The sequence below is a fragment of the Cebidichthys violaceus genome, unplaced genomic scaffold, assembly GCF_023349555.1.
Source record: "Cebidichthys violaceus isolate CVI_PGR_0920_01 unplaced genomic scaffold, fCebVio1.0.p SCAF_9, whole genome shotgun sequence".
In the NCBI taxonomy this organism is placed as follows: Eukaryota; Metazoa; Chordata; class Actinopteri; order Perciformes; family Stichaeidae; genus Cebidichthys; species Cebidichthys violaceus.
In genome coordinates this window covers 6952791-6968846 of record NW_027176975.1, presented here as the reverse complement: position 1 = coordinate 6968846, position 16056 = coordinate 6952791, and the positions used below count along the sequence as shown (strand labels likewise).

At 39.3% G+C, this 16056-nt stretch overlaps 3 protein-coding genes across 5 annotated transcripts; 2 read left to right on the top strand and 1 right to left on the bottom strand.

The window, feature by feature from the left end:
* The first annotated feature begins 73 nt into the window (after positions 1-73).
* On the top strand, positions 74-6815 carry rsrc2 (arginine/serine-rich coiled-coil 2). 2 transcript variants are annotated; one of them, XM_068703215.1, is made up of 10 exons: positions 74-173; positions 1828-1972; positions 2310-2350; positions 3753-3916; positions 4237-4362; positions 4483-4530; positions 5319-5407; positions 5491-5750; positions 5903-5992; positions 6102-6815. In XM_068703215.1, the coding sequence occupies exons 1-10, from the start codon at positions 168-170 to the stop codon at positions 6285-6287; spliced, it is 1155 nt and encodes a 384-aa protein (XP_068559316.1). In that variant the 5' UTR covers positions 74-167; the 3' UTR covers positions 6288-6815. The 2 variants fall into 2 exon arrangements, with proteins under 2 accessions (XP_068559316.1, XP_068559315.1); XM_068703214.1 differs by having other exon boundaries at positions 4483-4599.
* A 426-nt stretch (positions 6816-7241) lies between these two features.
* si:ch211-110p13.9 (uncharacterized protein LOC562347 homolog) lies at positions 7242-9581 on the bottom strand. Its single transcript, XM_068703686.1, has 4 exons — positions 9204-9581; positions 8385-8514; positions 8155-8288; positions 7242-8046 (listed from the first exon to the last, which is right to left on the bottom strand). The coding sequence occupies exons 1-4, from the start codon at positions 9321-9323 to the stop codon at positions 7315-7317; spliced, it is 1116 nt and encodes a 371-aa protein (XP_068559787.1). The 5' UTR covers positions 9324-9581; the 3' UTR covers positions 7242-7314.
* Positions 9582-9774: 193 nt separating this feature from the next.
* On the top strand, positions 9775-15080 carry zcchc8 (zinc finger, CCHC domain containing 8). Of its 2 annotated transcripts, none has more exons than XM_068704006.1 (14): positions 9775-9976; positions 10145-10184; positions 10291-10362; positions 10596-10698; positions 10785-10862; positions 10972-11075; positions 11356-11421; positions 11538-11598; positions 11691-11827; positions 11952-12094; positions 12218-12333; positions 12747-12833; positions 13483-13603; positions 13814-15080. In XM_068704006.1, the coding sequence occupies exons 1-14, from the start codon at positions 9799-9801 to the stop codon at positions 14728-14730; spliced, it is 2223 nt and encodes a 740-aa protein (XP_068560107.1). In that variant the 5' UTR covers positions 9775-9798; the 3' UTR covers positions 14731-15080. The 2 variants fall into 2 exon arrangements, with proteins under 2 accessions (XP_068560107.1, XP_068560106.1); XM_068704005.1 differs by having other exon boundaries at positions 10288-10362.
* Positions 15081-16056: the final 976 nt, after the last annotated feature.

Sequence of the window (16056 nt, the reverse complement as noted above, 5' to 3'; positions counted from 1 at the left end):
TCCGTTAGCATTTGCCTGAATGTGTGGGATAGAAGCGGTTAAACCTGGCAACTTGGATCAAATTGGCAGAGCAAGACAACGGCAGCGTAGCAGCTAAGTACCTCTCCGTGTTCGTATGCACGGTCAACAAAACATTGTTGTTACATATCACAGTGAGCGTCAGCATTATGTCGGTAAGTACCATTACATAACGGTAATCAAGACCCACATAAATGCAGAAAGATGTAAGGAACGTTAGTATAGTTTTACGATTATATCTAGACATACTTTTTCTTTAAGATGGCGGTTAGCGTTAGTTAGCTTAGCGACCCAGCTAACGCCAAATCTGCTCTCTGACTGAAGCATGAATGGCGAACTTAGTGGGATTTAGCTTATGCAGATAGCATATTGGCTAACTGGCTTGTTTTTTTTGTATGAATGCACCGAAAAAGCAATGTCATGACACTCAAGAAAATCAAGTGGATGTCGTATTTTGATTAAGCTAAGAAAAGGGTCTCATTAAATCACTGGTAACGTTAGCTAGCAGCTTTTTAACATAATGTATCGCTAACGTTGTTACTGATTTAGTTGACTAAGTTAACGGTTGTGCTATTGATGGCACATTTGAAAGCGCTGTTTCAGTTTGTATATGTGGTAACGTTAACCCCCGGGCCACTGTAACCTTACTAAATTATATTATCACCATCTGACTGGGCATTTTTTTTATTCAAGTTAAACGACTACCATTAATCAAGAATGTTACATGTACACCACGGGTAAAGTGTGTTTAAGAAGATGGGGAATATAGCACTTGAACCCATTTTTACGAAAACTTTTAACTTAATTGCGCTTTTTATCTAAATAATAAACAATAGGAGATGTTAAAATAAATACTATATAGAAAGGACATATAACGTTACATGTATTGGGATTGGTATGAGACATGGGTAGATAGCTTCCCTTGCTGTAACCGTTTAGTAGGGCTGAAACAAACGGATATTATCATGATAAGTCAATCAGCACTTGCTTTGTGCAATCTTTAACTCTGTTTTAGCGCTAGTAATTGCTATACAATTTACAAAACATCTACATTTGTATGTAAAATCCCATTTGGGATGCAGTGACATTATGGAATTAGTGTGTATTTGACATGTTGTCTTTCACAATTGTCATTGTGAGTGTGTTTTATTTGCAATTGTAAGAATGAGCAAAATTATACAAGGATTACTGTCATAAAATAACTTATACAGGGACATTAAAACACATGTCCTGTATGGCCCCGTGCAACAACATTAGTTTTGGTTTAAAGTTATCTCATGCACTGCTGTAAATGTACAGTTATGTTTCAAGGTTTTCTGATGGGCTAATGTCAACCTTTGGAAGTGTATAGAATAGCATTGTTAAAAATACCAATACCGATATTGAATATTTGTAACGGTTTTAAATTTTCCACAGTATTGACACGTACATATTGGTATTAGCTGCACTTTCTGCTCTCTCTTCTCTCTGACAGCGAGTTGATACAAATACTGCTATTTATATGATATGTAACTTTTGGAAAGTGGATAAATCAGAATGCTAAGCAATCTATCATGTTTGCAAGTGCCTGAGCTAGAGTTAGCTTGCTAACATTAGCTTGCTTACTTATACCATCATCATTTTATTCATCAACTGGTAGACATAGGGTGCTAAAATAATCCGTTGACATGCTAAAATCAGATGTTTTAAGCTAGCTATAGCATTTCAGCCCTTTGTTGCACATCATGGTGGCAATTGTTTCCCCCTCTGGGAGGCGTAGTTTTAACAACATGATGCTGAATGTGTTTACCTTGTATCCATTTCTTCCAGGGAAGCGACAGTGACTCGGTCGACATGACCAGAACAGGCTCCCCAGTTCATCACAGAAAAAAACGCAGCATGGAGTCATCCAGATCTCCCAGGAGCTCCAAACACCACCATTCACGGTCGCGGTCACGCTCCAGAGACCGAAAACGTTAGTATTCAGTAACGGTACCCAGACAGTGCTGAAAATGCCAGAATAATTGGGGCCATGGTATGAAATTTGTTGATAGTATACTCATGAGATCCATCTGTAGAATTTGTTGGAAGAAAACAGCTGTCTACAGAATTAGCAGCAACAAAAATAGAAAGAGTCAATTCCCCAACAGGAACTACTGCATAATCTTGTCTACTATCTGCATAAAGTACTATATGCAGTAGCTTTACTGTGTGTTTGTCCAAATGTGATCTTCTCAACCTCATTTTGATTTACAGGTCTGCTGAAAAGGTAAATGATTATTTGTCAACACTCTGCTTTCTGCTGTGTCCAGGTGACAGAAAATACAGACGGAGTCGCAGCAGGAGTAAAGAGGTAATTGATGAATTCATTTCTATGACTAGAAACGCATTTGATGTTATTTTGAACTCTTAAGTTGTATTCCTCGTTAATTTTAGGTTGAGGTGAGTATGTTTTAGGAGGTTTAATTTGTTACAGTAACCAAATTAAGAACAAAATAAATAGATTGAGATGGGCTCACTCACATGGAAAGGGTCCTTTTTTTACCTTCCCCATGTTGACATGTCTCAGGGGACGTTTTTATCCTTGGATATCTATCATTGTTTGTTACCATATTAAATGGTGAAGAATAGATTTTTTTTTTTTTGTTAAATACTGTGTGTAGATCACATGATAACATTTCTATAATAAATCATACTCAGCGTGCTAATGCACGAAGAGACTGAACAGAAGACCCTGCTGACATAGCAAAATAATATGTCTACTACTGGGACAGGTAACTATCTGCCATTCAAACTCCTATTTGTCTCACACTATTTGTAGAACAAATTTAATTAACTCTTGCATCTCTTTCAGCTAGGGATGGGCATAATTAAACAAATTATTCCTTTCATTTATCCAAATGGCGTTTATTCCATTTCTGTGTAATTATGTCAGACTAATTTGTCTGGAAAAAGAGTAACAACTTCTGCCTCCCTCTTTAGTGATATGCCACATCTAACTAATGAAGACCTGTTCCAAACTATGTTCACATGAGATACAGTTGGTGCGACTCTGTTATGAAGAGAATTTGACATAAAATAGTGCATGGTACGTTAATTCTGGCAAAAAAAGGCATCGTAGAAATGCATAATTTTTATTTAGGAAGTGTTTTTCCCTGTTTTGTATGATTTGGATGCCCTAAGTAAAGAAGCTGTAAGAAGTAAATCGGATGCCCATCCCTACTTTCGCCTTTCAGTGATTTGATATTCAAAGCATTTTGGTAACATTGAATTGTCATTGCTGAACTGACAAACCACAATTTTTTTTTCTCCAGAGAATCCGATCATACGGTTTGCATGCACACTATTACAAGATGTAAGACGGTGCAAACATTCTAGTTTGATTAATTACATTATTATATTACATTTTCATCCAAAGTGACAATAAGTGCATTGTGGGTACAAAAAGTGCAAGAATCATGCAGGTACATCAACGGCAAGTATGCTGATGTACTTCCAGTGCTACATTTGGGCCACGGTGCAGTCTGAACAGAGTTTTCAATTCCATTGAAATTAATGTATTCAAATTAGTCCATATTATGGACACGCCCACACTTTCAATCATGCTCACAGAATTTGTATGAAAGTGGATTTTAAATGACAAGGTTTTTTTAACAACTTGTCAAAATTTATTACATACCGTCTGCCATAAGCCATGGTACTAACTCTTTTTGTTGCACTATTTTCCTGAAAGAGACAACTTCTTCTTAAAACAGGCACGAAAGAGGGACTCTGAGAAGCCATCAAAATCACACAGAAAAACAGACGAGCGGCAAGAGCCAGAGAGACTTTCAGCAGAGAATGGAGAGGAGCGATCCAGACGCAAAGACAGGAGACCCTCGAAGGGCCGGAGCTTGTCCAGGTCACACTCACGAGAGAGGTTAGTCTGGTCAATAAACTGCATAAAGACATATGTTCAGCGGATTCAACTTGTTTAATAACTCAGGAAATTCATTGGTATGTTATAGTTTCTGGATTAATGATGCTTTGGCAAGAATATTTTTGGGATAACTGAAAGACCAGAACCAATTCTCATAATTTCTGTTGCAGAAGTCCTGGTCTCGTTAAATACAGCATCAACATTTTTGATGCACAGTAGATCATCTGTTCTTAACAGTAATCAGGGATAAATGTATGGCAGCACTATGAGTCATGCCAGTAATGTCTTTGATTTGAGTTGATGGCTCTTATTGCTTTCAGACGGCCTCACAGCAAAAGTAAGGACAAACGGCGATCGCGCAGCCGAGACAGGAAGAAGAAAGCGAGGTCTCGCTCGGGTTCAAGGACCAAACACCGTCATCATAGCAGAAGTCGCAGTAAGAGCAGGTGAGCTTAATTTAATTATTCAATTTAAGTATTTTTTTAACTCTTGTCCTGCATGCTTATCATTCTACTTGTCATTAACAGTATGTTCATTGATTTTATTTTTTTTGGTTGTTCCATCAGGGAGCGAAAGAAAAGGAGTGAGAAAGTGCGCAGAAAGAGTCGAAGCAGGTCTGTTAATCCACCTGCCTTCCGGGGCCGAAACGCAGCTATGGATGCACAAGAGGCCCTGGCCAGAAGGCAAGGCAACAGTTTATAGGGCATTTACAATATAGATGGTTGGTCGTTCTGCTCTGGCCAAATCCAAGAAATGGTAGCGGTGCTTCTTGCATCTGTGTAATAGCAGCTACAAAGCTTAAAAAAAGAATGAATTAATCATACAGACATTAGAAAACTTATACTGCCCTACTAATGCCTGACAGGTTAAGAATATGATATAGCTAGCAGGCAAAGCACAGATTAGGTAGCATTAATGAAACCAAACGCAGAAATACATTTAAAGCTGACCATCAGCCACCATTCAATCCTGAAATTATTCAGATGAAAGTTGTAGACCACTGGGTTTGGCTGTAATCTGACTTCTCATCCAAGTTGCACTTGCCAGAGAGCATTGTTGTTCATTAAACCACGTTGGTAGGAAAACAAAGAATCATAAAATATTGATAGGTGGGGGTGTACTGGTGGTCTGGGTCTCTAAGACACTGATTGTGTCATTTTAATGTCCACATTTACAGTCTGGCCGGGGACCTTTGTTGCATGTTACCCCTCCATTTCCTTTCAAATTTCTACTGTCCCCTGTTACATAAGAGCAAAAATGCAAAAAAGACAAATAAAAAGTCTGGCTGATGTCTCCAACATGTGGAGCTATGAATATTATGATATTATCACTTTTAGGTAAATAGCAGTGGGAACAATAGGCTTTTAAACTAAATGAGTAACATCATCTTCTCTTTTTACAGGCTGGAGAGAGCCAAGAAACTACAAGAGCAGAAGGAGAAGGAACTGTTGGAGAAACAGCAGCAGCAGCAACAGCAAGAGATTGTTGCAGGTGAGAAGGGCTTATTTAAAACCTTCATCATTTGAGTCCAGATTCAGTTACTTACCATTCTGGTCTGTGTGTTTTGTTTCCAGTGACTGCCCCTATCGCGGCAGTCGCAGCTGCAGCGGCCACCTCAAGCCCTGCCCTAAATGTGGCGGCCCTCCTGGCCTCTGGGACGCAGGTCACGCCTCAGATAGCCATGGCAGCGCAGATGGCAGCCCTTCAAGCAAAAACACTGGCAGAGACGGGTATTGCTGTACCCAGCTACTATAACCCGTCCGCTGTAAACCCCATGAAGTTCGCAGAGCAGGAGAAAAAGAGGAAAATGCTTTGGCAGGGAAAGAAGGAGGGGGTAAGATTGAATGTAGCCGTTATTTCTTATCGATTTATGCATGCCCAGCGTTTCCTTCTCACTTTGTTTAGAAAGATATTGATTTATAGATTGTTTTTTTTTTATTTGTATGTATTTATTATTACATGATGCTTATCATTTCTATTTTTAAGGACAAGTCACAGACAGCTGAGTTGTGGGAGAAGCTGAACTTTGGAAACAAGAACCAAAATGTTAAATTCCGCAAACTAATGGGTATTAAGGCAAGTATAATTGTAATTTTATTTAACCAATGGGTATTTGATTCTGCCCACCACTTAAAGCTTTCTAATCTAAATGTCTTGAAGTTAATTGAATTTATTTCCTTTACAGGGAGAGGATGAAGTCGAAGTTGCCAAACCACTTAATGAGGAGGGCTTGAAGACTCTTCAAAAGCAGGAGGAGATGTTTAGGAACCTTGACGTTCAGTACGAGATGGCTCGGTCTCAGACACACACCCAGAGGGGGATGGGCCTTGGTTTCACCTCCTCATTCTCACGTGGAATGGATTCCATCTAGTGCCAAACATTGGCCGTCTTTGCCGCCCATCTGATCATGTAGGACCACCAATTCATCGCTAGCCCTCAAGCTTGCACGGATGTTGCTCTGAATCTGTAATTTATTTATAGACAAACATCTCACATATTGGAACATTTTAATGTAAATAGCCAGATGCTGAGTTTGTCTCAGTGTTTATGAATCTGTACTGTAATCTTTGCAAAAGGATGCATCAGTTTGACTGGTCGATACTGGTTCAAATTAGATATGTTTGAATAATGTGTTAGCTTTTTTTAAAAACCCGAATATATATTGATATGTGATTGTTTCAACATAAACTGAATATAATGTGGTTCAAGTGCACACTGTTTACATTCATTTAGCGAAAAGGCATCAGAAGTCAATTTTGCATTATCAAAATTCCAGATTCATTTCACCTGAATGTGGGTTATAATACATTGTCTTCTGGATTGCCGTGGATAAAGATGTGCTAGACAGAAGAAATCACATAATTCAAATGTTCTTGAAATAAATTAGTTTTGTGTTGAATACGATTTTTTCACCTCCCATTATTTGTATTTATGTGAAATCTGTTCATTACATTTCTGGTCAAATTATTGTTTTGTTTATTTAATGTTACCAGAGCTGGGCATTAATGATAAATTAATATTAAATTTAAAAATAAATGTCCAAATTTCATTTATAAAGCAATATAACTATGGCAAAATCATATGGAATGAAATTGATGTCACGTTATATGAACTGCATGAGCTAAACAAAGTGTCACTTGTCAAACAATTTGCTTGCAATTAATAATTTTGCTAAACGATAACAAAATTATCATGTCAATATGATTTCACCGAAAGTCAAACAATATTGAATTGTCACCCACCCCTAGTTTTTACCAAAGCTGATAGAAATGGCATGTTCAGAAAATGAAATGCAGTCCAAAGCAAGACAAGACAACTTAACAGAATTTTTTTTATAATAATACTGGAAATTGATCAATTTCAGGTCTTTGTGTCAACACCTAATTGGAAACCCACTCCTATTTACATATGAGACTGGAGTACAGCACATGAGCCACACCAGTGATGAGGTTGTGGTTGGCAAACTCGAGGATAAGGAGCAGGATTGGGTACTCGCTGTGTCTCTTCTCCACAGTGGACTCATCACTTAGGCCCATCCAATGAAGCAGCAGTGTTTGCATGGCTTCTGGGAAAAGCTCTGTGGCTAGCTCTTCTGCAGGTGGCAAGTCACTAATTCGTTCAATATGCTGCACTTTAAAGCCCTCCACTTTCTGGCTGATGCTGCTGTTGGCTGCATGGAACTGTTGCCCTAGCCATCGTCCGATACCACAAAGCAAGGAACTTGAATACGCAGAGCCCCAGTCTTTGGCCTTCAGCAGGGCTAACACAGATTCTGTTACATCCTTTTCTTCTACATTCCCATTTATGTATCGATCAATGTTCTCCAAAAGCATCAAGATGGTCTCCAGCTGTTCTGTGTTGCTTTGAGTCTCAGCGGAGAGTTTGTCATCCAAGCGGTGCAATTTCTGTCTCACTGTGGATATAATGTGGTGGCTTTGCTCAGCCTGCAAGCTCTGCTTGGGAATAGAACAATAATCGTGATCTGCTGATGTATCGCCTGTGTCACTGCAATGCACATCCACTGACTCCCTGCCAACATGGCAATGCTGAGGTTGTGGCATTCCAAGCTGCACATTGAGGCTGTAACTCATTTTCAGTGGGCTGTCATTTAACTGCAATTTCCAAACATCCTACAAAGGAAAGACAGCAAAACATCAAAACAAAAGATACATTGGGGTATATTTAAAACAAAGCAAATGTATAACATAAATACATGCATAATGTTAACTGTACTGCACCTGGAAGTTCTCTAACACAGCGAGCTGCTCTTGCTTACTGTACATCTCAAAGGCTACTCGGAAAAGTCCTTGAACACTGTAGAACCAGAGGCTGTTATTTGCAGTATGTACCTTCAACCCATGGAACCTGAATGCTGCAACAGGAAACGTAGTCAACTTTTAGTGTATGTGTGGTGTAAGGGAAAATCATTGTTAAGCCTCATGGTACTATTTTCTCTTTCGGATTTTACCTGAGGAAAAATTTATTTTTGTTGCAAATCCTTTCTTGGCAAACTTTGCGTGGTATCTGGGATGGTTCTCTGTGCGGATATCCGTGTTGGAGAAGACATCAGCTCCTAAATAAAGAGGAACCACTGGACTCTGAAAAAGATACATGCCGTGATATACTGGTATTGATAGTCAAAAAATGTAATATTGATATGTTTGTATATAGGGCCTAGAATTTTGTGTAAATAATCCAGCGCCTCTTAAATCACGCATTTATACAGTTATGGTTACAGACTCTCTCCATCCCCTATACTCATTTTGGGTGGAAGTAATTTGCCATAAAAGAGACGAAACGCACAATGCACAAGTCAATGATGGATTTGACTGATATTAGGCTCCTTTAAGATGAGCCAGTCCTGCGCAGAAACGATCACAGCACAATGCATGGCCCAATGCCCCCCCCCAGATAACTGGAATTATCTGTAAAATCATATCTCATACTTATGAACTATTGTATTGCCTTTGTGCAAGCCCTGTAAAGAAAAAAGTCAAGTATCACATACATTATAAAGAAAAAAAGGTTGAATATCCTGTAAACAATTTGATTAGGCTGCAAAATATGAACTCAAATGTAGATTTTTAAGACCCCCTGTTTTTCAAAGCATTTATAAGCGAATTATCTTTGTTTAATAAAATTAAGATGAATAAAAGTTGATGATGGTCGCTATAGCACCCTTTAGCTGCTAGAGGGTGCTATAGCGGTCACCGGGGGCTATGGAATTATCATTACAAGAACACATCTACCATTGTTCGTTGATAGAATATCTTTGAGTCTCACTCACCTCGTTGGAACACGCCGTCAGACTGAACGAGGTCAGGTTCACCAAGTAAATATAGCGGATCCTCCGTGATCCCCCGTCCCACTGCGGTAAGGTTAAGTGGATAGTTGGGCAACTTGACATTGCTGGATGCAAATTAACCTTCTCACTTGGTCACAATTGTTAAATTGTTCAGTAGTAATCCGAAACTTTCACAAGAATACTTTAAACGAAAGAAAAATAAGTCAAACGGCTGCAAAAAACCCCGAACTGACTCAACAAACAAAAACGTGGAAGGGAGTTTTAACCCCTCAGCGCTGTTTTAAGGACAAAGCAAGCCGCTATGAAAAAACGTGGCTCCTCTATGGGCTGTGTTGTCGTGTTTTATTTGCAATTGATAGATTTAGCTATACATATTTTATAAAAGATTGTGCGTTTTGTTATATCGCTTGTTTAATTAGTTGTAATCTGAGCTCTCAACCTGTAATTCAATGTTGTGGGCAAACAAAACCTCCATGTATACGTGTACCTAACACGTGACATAAGGAGGACCAATGAAGACGAAGAATAGTTGCTTTCACCTCTGAACTCCTTTCCTGTACCACAAAGCTGGGTAAAAATGGCTGAAGTTGATTTCGGGGATAGTGAGCTCTTTCAGCAGCTCGATGACTCCGCACCGCACGTCCCGACGCATATTCGCTTCACAAGCGATGAGGAAGACCAGGAGGAGACGAGCCAGCTCCGGGGCAGACTGGAGGAGTGTGATGACTCCATTCAGAGGCTCACTGAAGAGAATATCCTTGCGTCAGTTGGGCTAAGTGTGTGCTAGCACTGTTGATGTAGCGCTAGCTTACGTCGGCTAGCATCTGCGACCAAAACAGAAAACGCACAACTTCGACGTGTATGCTAATGGTTATGGTATTGTGTATGTCTTCTGTGTATTACCTTAACTCGTATATTACATAAAGGTTTGAGAAGAAAACTGAACATCCTGACACGACCAAGGTAACGTTGCTATTAACTGACACTAAGTAATGCGCACACGAATGAATCGAAACTGATCACTCAGTAACGTTAACAAGCGCCACTTTGTCTTCTGACTTTACAGCAGCATCGCAATTGAAGATGTCAACATGGACGGGCCAGCTCTTCAAATCTTTTATATCAACAACATTATTTCAAAGTAAGGCGTCAAATAAATGTTTGCTTTGCACAGTACGATTTGTCACGGCTGTCTAAGTTGATGTTGAAAATGTTTTAACTGTGTTGGTAGTAAAACATTTTGCCAGCACTTGTTATAGTTTTTACATTATGGCTAATAGGATGAAAGTGCAGCATATTAATTACCTTGCTGTGTATGTGCGCCTCATCTCTAAATTGATAACAAAAAACTATAATTAATGTCTCCCTTTTTAGGTTGTGTCGTCAAGAAATTGAAGATTGCGTCTGCAGTGTGATTTTGAAGCACCAGAAACCGAGCAATGAAAAGAAAATCTCCATCGTTGAAATGAAACCTCAGGTGTCTACCCTTATTGTATTTTATTGTGATTGATAATAACACCGTTTTTAATTTGCTAAAAAAAAAATGTTTTATCCTGTATGAAGAATTCAGCTTTTGATATGGATGAAGATCTGCAGAAGTCCTCTTCCAGTAAAGTCAGAACAACAACTGAAGCATTTAAAGTGAGGATTTACTTCTTTTTTTTTTACTGACTTGCTGAAATAAAATGTTTTCAAATAGTCTACATGTAATGTTACTATTCTTAATAATATTCTTATCTTCCTGCCTTAGGTGGTTGGAAGTGTTCTATACTTCACTACATTCAGTGTTGATAAACTTGGACAGCCTCTGGTGAATGAAAACCCCCAGCTGACAGATAGTTGGGACATTCCAACGTATCTTTAAAATGGATAAATTGACACATCATCACAAATCGACAGTCTTGTCTGTCAGTTCATCTGATGTGAACATGTGTTGCACATTTGAGAAGTATTTTGCAATGGGATAAAAATCTTCCTTTTTTAAAATAAATGTCCTGATTTGAAATATGGCAATTTAATATAAAATATCCAGCATATAAGTGGGATTTGTGTTAAGGTGTTGAAGTAGACTGGATAAAGAGTTTGTTGCTTTGTTTTGCACAAACATGATACAATTTCCTGAATTGTTACAAAGCTATCACCAGGTTTTCAACCAAGTCATTGGCACAGATGGACAGGAAATAGAGATGAAAGACAAAAGGTATGTTATTAAATAAGCTTTATTCAGTTTCCATCTTCGGTTTATGACTTGCTTTGTATGGTTTGTTTGTAGCATATATCTGCATAATGAGACTATCCCTGATCTGTTCATTTTAGACCCAAATCAATGTGTTTCAACTGTGGTTTGAGTGGTCATCAGCTGAGAGACTGTCCCAAGGTAAGAACAAGTAAACATTATTATGGAATGAGCCTAAGTTAAATATAAGAAGGGTCTTGATTTACTATGTTTATATATGTTTACCTTCCTAGCCCAAAGACATGGCTGCAATAAATGAGAGAAGAAAGGAGTTTAATCAGAGCAGCAACCAGACCATGCAGAGTAACCAGCGGTACCATGCCGATGAAGTGGAGGAGCGGTTTTCTAAATACAAGCCGGGAGTCATGAGGTAGGATTGTTATTGTTGTAAACAGCAGACACAAACATAATTTAATCACATTCAATATCTATTGTACCAAGTAAAAATAAATCTTGATAATTTAATGTTTTACATTGTATTATGCTTTAATCAGTGAGGAGCTGTTGACAGCCCTGGGACTTGATGGCAACACCCTCCCTCCTCTGATTTATCGCATGAGGCAGTTAGGCTACCCTCCAGGTTGGCTTAAAGAGGCAGAGATGGAAAACTCTGGCTTAACAATGTATGATGGAAATGGTATGTTCTAAATGAAACTTGTGTGGTCGCTCTGATTTTCTGTTGTGTAAACTACTGCAAAACATAATGTTATTGACATGTACCAAGATTGGGCTGAAATCCTGTTTATTTTCTGTTTTCTAGTTCCAATTGATGCTAGTTTAACAGACAATACCAATTCACAAAACATCTCTTATGATGTTTCCAAGCTGGTTGAATTCCCAGGCTTCAATGTACCTGCATCACACCAAATGAAAGATGTAAGTCCAACAATATAAACTTTTCTTGAATATATCACGAGTTATATGTGAGTCCAGGTATCTGAATTATATTCACATTTCAGTTATATTCATATTTGTTTTATTTATTTCTTCAGTTTTTCTAAAATCAGATGGAGGGAAATCTGTGATATTTCATCAGCATTTGTGCTAAAATACTTCAATACTTCAATTTGAATTGCAATTTTATTTCCTGTTACATATTTGAGATAATTGATTTATGCAAGTACAGTACATGGAGTAACTTTAAAGTGAGTGATTGTATTTTGTGTATCATAAGGAAACGGCATCTTAATGGCTGCACACTGTTATTTGAGTCCTCATTTTTATTGGCAGGGCATCTTTACAACAGTTACAGATCTCATTGTTTTTCTTTCTATTTTTCTGACCACCAGGACTTCATGCAGTACGGTTCAATTCCAATGCAGACCAACCACTTCAAGCAAAACTACGCAGCCTACCTGTCCAAAAACTTCCCTAAGGTAATTCTCTTAAAGTCCCTGAAGTAATTGGGTTTTTTCCCTCAAAAAATGTTGCTCACAGCTCAGCTTCTATCTGACAGCCCTGCATCGCTCCAACCAAACTTTCTGGAAATTACATGTCAACACTTGCAAACACCATGGGTACTTGTCAGACCTGTTCTCATTCTCCATGATAGCACTGTAGTTTAAAGAGACACGTAGAAAGACATAGAATGGATGTACCTATAGGACAGATTATGAACACCAAAAATGATGAAAGAACTATGCCAAAAAAAACCTGGAGGAGTTGAGAGAATAATTATTCGCCACATGCCGCTGTTTTTTTTTCTTCTTTTTTTTTCCCCAACCCTGATCGGGTTTAACGCACTACCCACATTCAAATTAATGGGAGAACTGACAATTTTGCTGCAACATCTGATTTGGTGTGAATGCAGCCTCAGCCCGCCATTTGGCTCTATACAACAGTCCATGCTTTTCACATTCTTCATAATCCCACTTAGACAGCCATTCATACTAATGCCAGTGCACAGTCCGCTTTGTCATTCCAGCCTCTGGGTTTTTAAGTTAACACTGTTCATCAATTTACTGGCACTGAGAAAGAGAGGATGTGTAATGACTCAGCGTTTGTGTCATTCTTCCTTGCCAACAGCCTGGTGCCACCTGCAACAAGAGACGGCATGAATCTGAGTCATCTCCACACCAAAGGAAGAAGACGAGGTCCAGTCCTGATAGGTACTCCGATAGGAGCTCGGACATGGATGTTGAATCAGGTAACTGTTCGTCATCATTTGTCTTTCACAAGTTACTTGATCACAAAGGCTGAAGCAGTAATCTGTAATTTTCTTAATCTTGATATCCACTCTGTTGCTTTTACAATGTTACCACATTTTAAAAAGCAGCTCCTCTGTTTTTATTCGTAGCTCAAATGCAGAATAATGCATCGTAACACTCACTTTCTATTTTTTGGTGTCACTCCTCAGACCCAGGAACACCGTATAGTGATGGCCGAGGTGATTTCCAGTTCCAACCTCCGCTACCCCCTGGCTCCCCTTGTTTCAGCTCACCGCCTCCTTTACCCCGGGGCACTCCTCCTGCTACACCCACTCCCCCACCTCTCCCTAAAGGGACACCTCCTCCCACACCCACTAACGGCTCTCCAGCTCTGCGGGGGCAAAAATATGTAATCCTTGATGACACCGTGGACGAAACGGAGGATGAATTGACATTGGAGGAACTAGAGGAGCAGCAGAGGCTGATTTGGGCAGCTCTAGAAAATGCTGACACCTCCACTAATAGTGACTGTGAGACACCTGCAGCGGGAACACCTGTACCCAGTTCACCAAGTGTGTCCACACCTGCTTCTGCCTGCACCCAAACGGAGGTAGTTGAAGAAGCGATGGACACAACAAGGCCTGCAGAAACCTGCCTCAGCAGTAAAAATCAAAGGGAGCTGAGGGTTCAAGAGATTTGTTCTCAGAGTCCTGGTCCTGTCAAAGCCCAAGATGTCAGCCCTCAGAGTCCTGGTCCAGTCGAAGCCCAAGCTGTCAGTCCTCAGAGTCCTGGTCCAGTCAAAGCCCAAGATGTCAGCCCTCAGAGTCCTGGTCCAGTCAAAGCCCAAGATGTCAGCCCTCAGAGTCCTGGTCCAATCGAAGCCCAAGATGTCAGCCCTCAGAGTCCTGGTCCAGTCAAATGCGAAAAAAACCCACAGAGCCCTGATCTAGATTTCTCTAGTGACGAGAAGATAACCGCTGTTCCTCATCGGAGCAGGTTTGCAGCTGGCATTGTTCCATTTGAAGATACACCAGAGTTCACTGAGGTTGCTGAAGCCACAGGGACATATCTTAGAATCCGAGACCTGCTTAAAAGTTCCCCTCGAAGTTTGGCGAAGAAAAAATAAAAAATGTCTTTGTTTGGAACAAAAGGACACATGGACATTTTTTAAATGAAAACCTATTTTTTCATGACCATCCTATCAAGCATGATTTTAGCTGTTTATCATTTTGTACCAAGTTGAATGTCTATGCTTTGTATATACACATTTTATCTGTGAACATACCACCAGGGATGGGCATTTAGGGATGCTGCAACAGCAATAGTGTCAGTTTTGTTCAATCTCTTTTTTTCTAGCAGTTGTGTTACTCATGCTGTTAATTTCATTGTAAAATGGTAATTTCCTGACCTGTATAAATGGCTTTTTCTATTTTTGTCTCACTCAAAATGCTCTTTGAGTAAAATTGCTTTCCCTTGCTTCAGTGAATTATTTTGTCTGGTAGCCATGGATCGATGTGGATTTGATTTATTTTTGCTGTATGTTGACAGCACAGATGGCATATTATGTGAGCTAACAGTGTATAGTTGATTGTTAGCCATCTTTATCAGAGCTTGGTGAACAAGTTGACCCTTTGTTACATTATGCTTGGTCTACATTTTGTCTTTATTCATCAAATAGATTCATATCACAGCTGAAATAAAGTCCCCCCCCCCTCTCTTTCAAACTTATCTGCCAGCAAAAAGGCATCATAAAATGTTCAAATACAGATTTAACACAACTTTAAAGAAGCAATATGTTAGGCAATAGAGACTGTTACGACCCACCCCCTCCACTAGGGGTCTGTGTCCTGTTAGCTGGCTCTCTTCTGTCTTTCAGGATGTTGATCGTCAGCTGATGAGCCACACCTGAGCCTGGTGTGGTTCCAGATTTAAAGTCTCTCCACCTGAACATTGACAGCCTTTATTCCTTGGCTCGCATGGCTGCTGTTTAGTTTATTCCAGACATTTTCACACATCCACACATGACATTACTGATTACTGACAAACTTACAACTCGTCTGGTCTCCCATTCATGTTGCAACTTGCAGCCTTTGAGCTGGGTTGTAACAAGACGCAAATGAGTGTTGGTCAGTCATGGTCAGCCTTTTTAATAAAATTATTGACCGGTGGGTTTTCTTCAGCAGAAAATAGGATAACAATATTCTTATACTTTCAGGAGGAATTTAAAAAATAACTGATTTTTTGAGCATGAAAAATTGTACTAATAACTTCCCATATGCAATTGAGAATATTTTATTTTTAGAAAAACATTGCATGCTGTTTCAAAATTAAGGTAATTTCGCAACATTGTGAATGTTATGTCAATTGTGTCTGTATGATTGTTCAATTCATATTCCAAAATGTTAGAACATACAGTACACACCAAAACTTGTATGCGCAGTATTTGCACTTA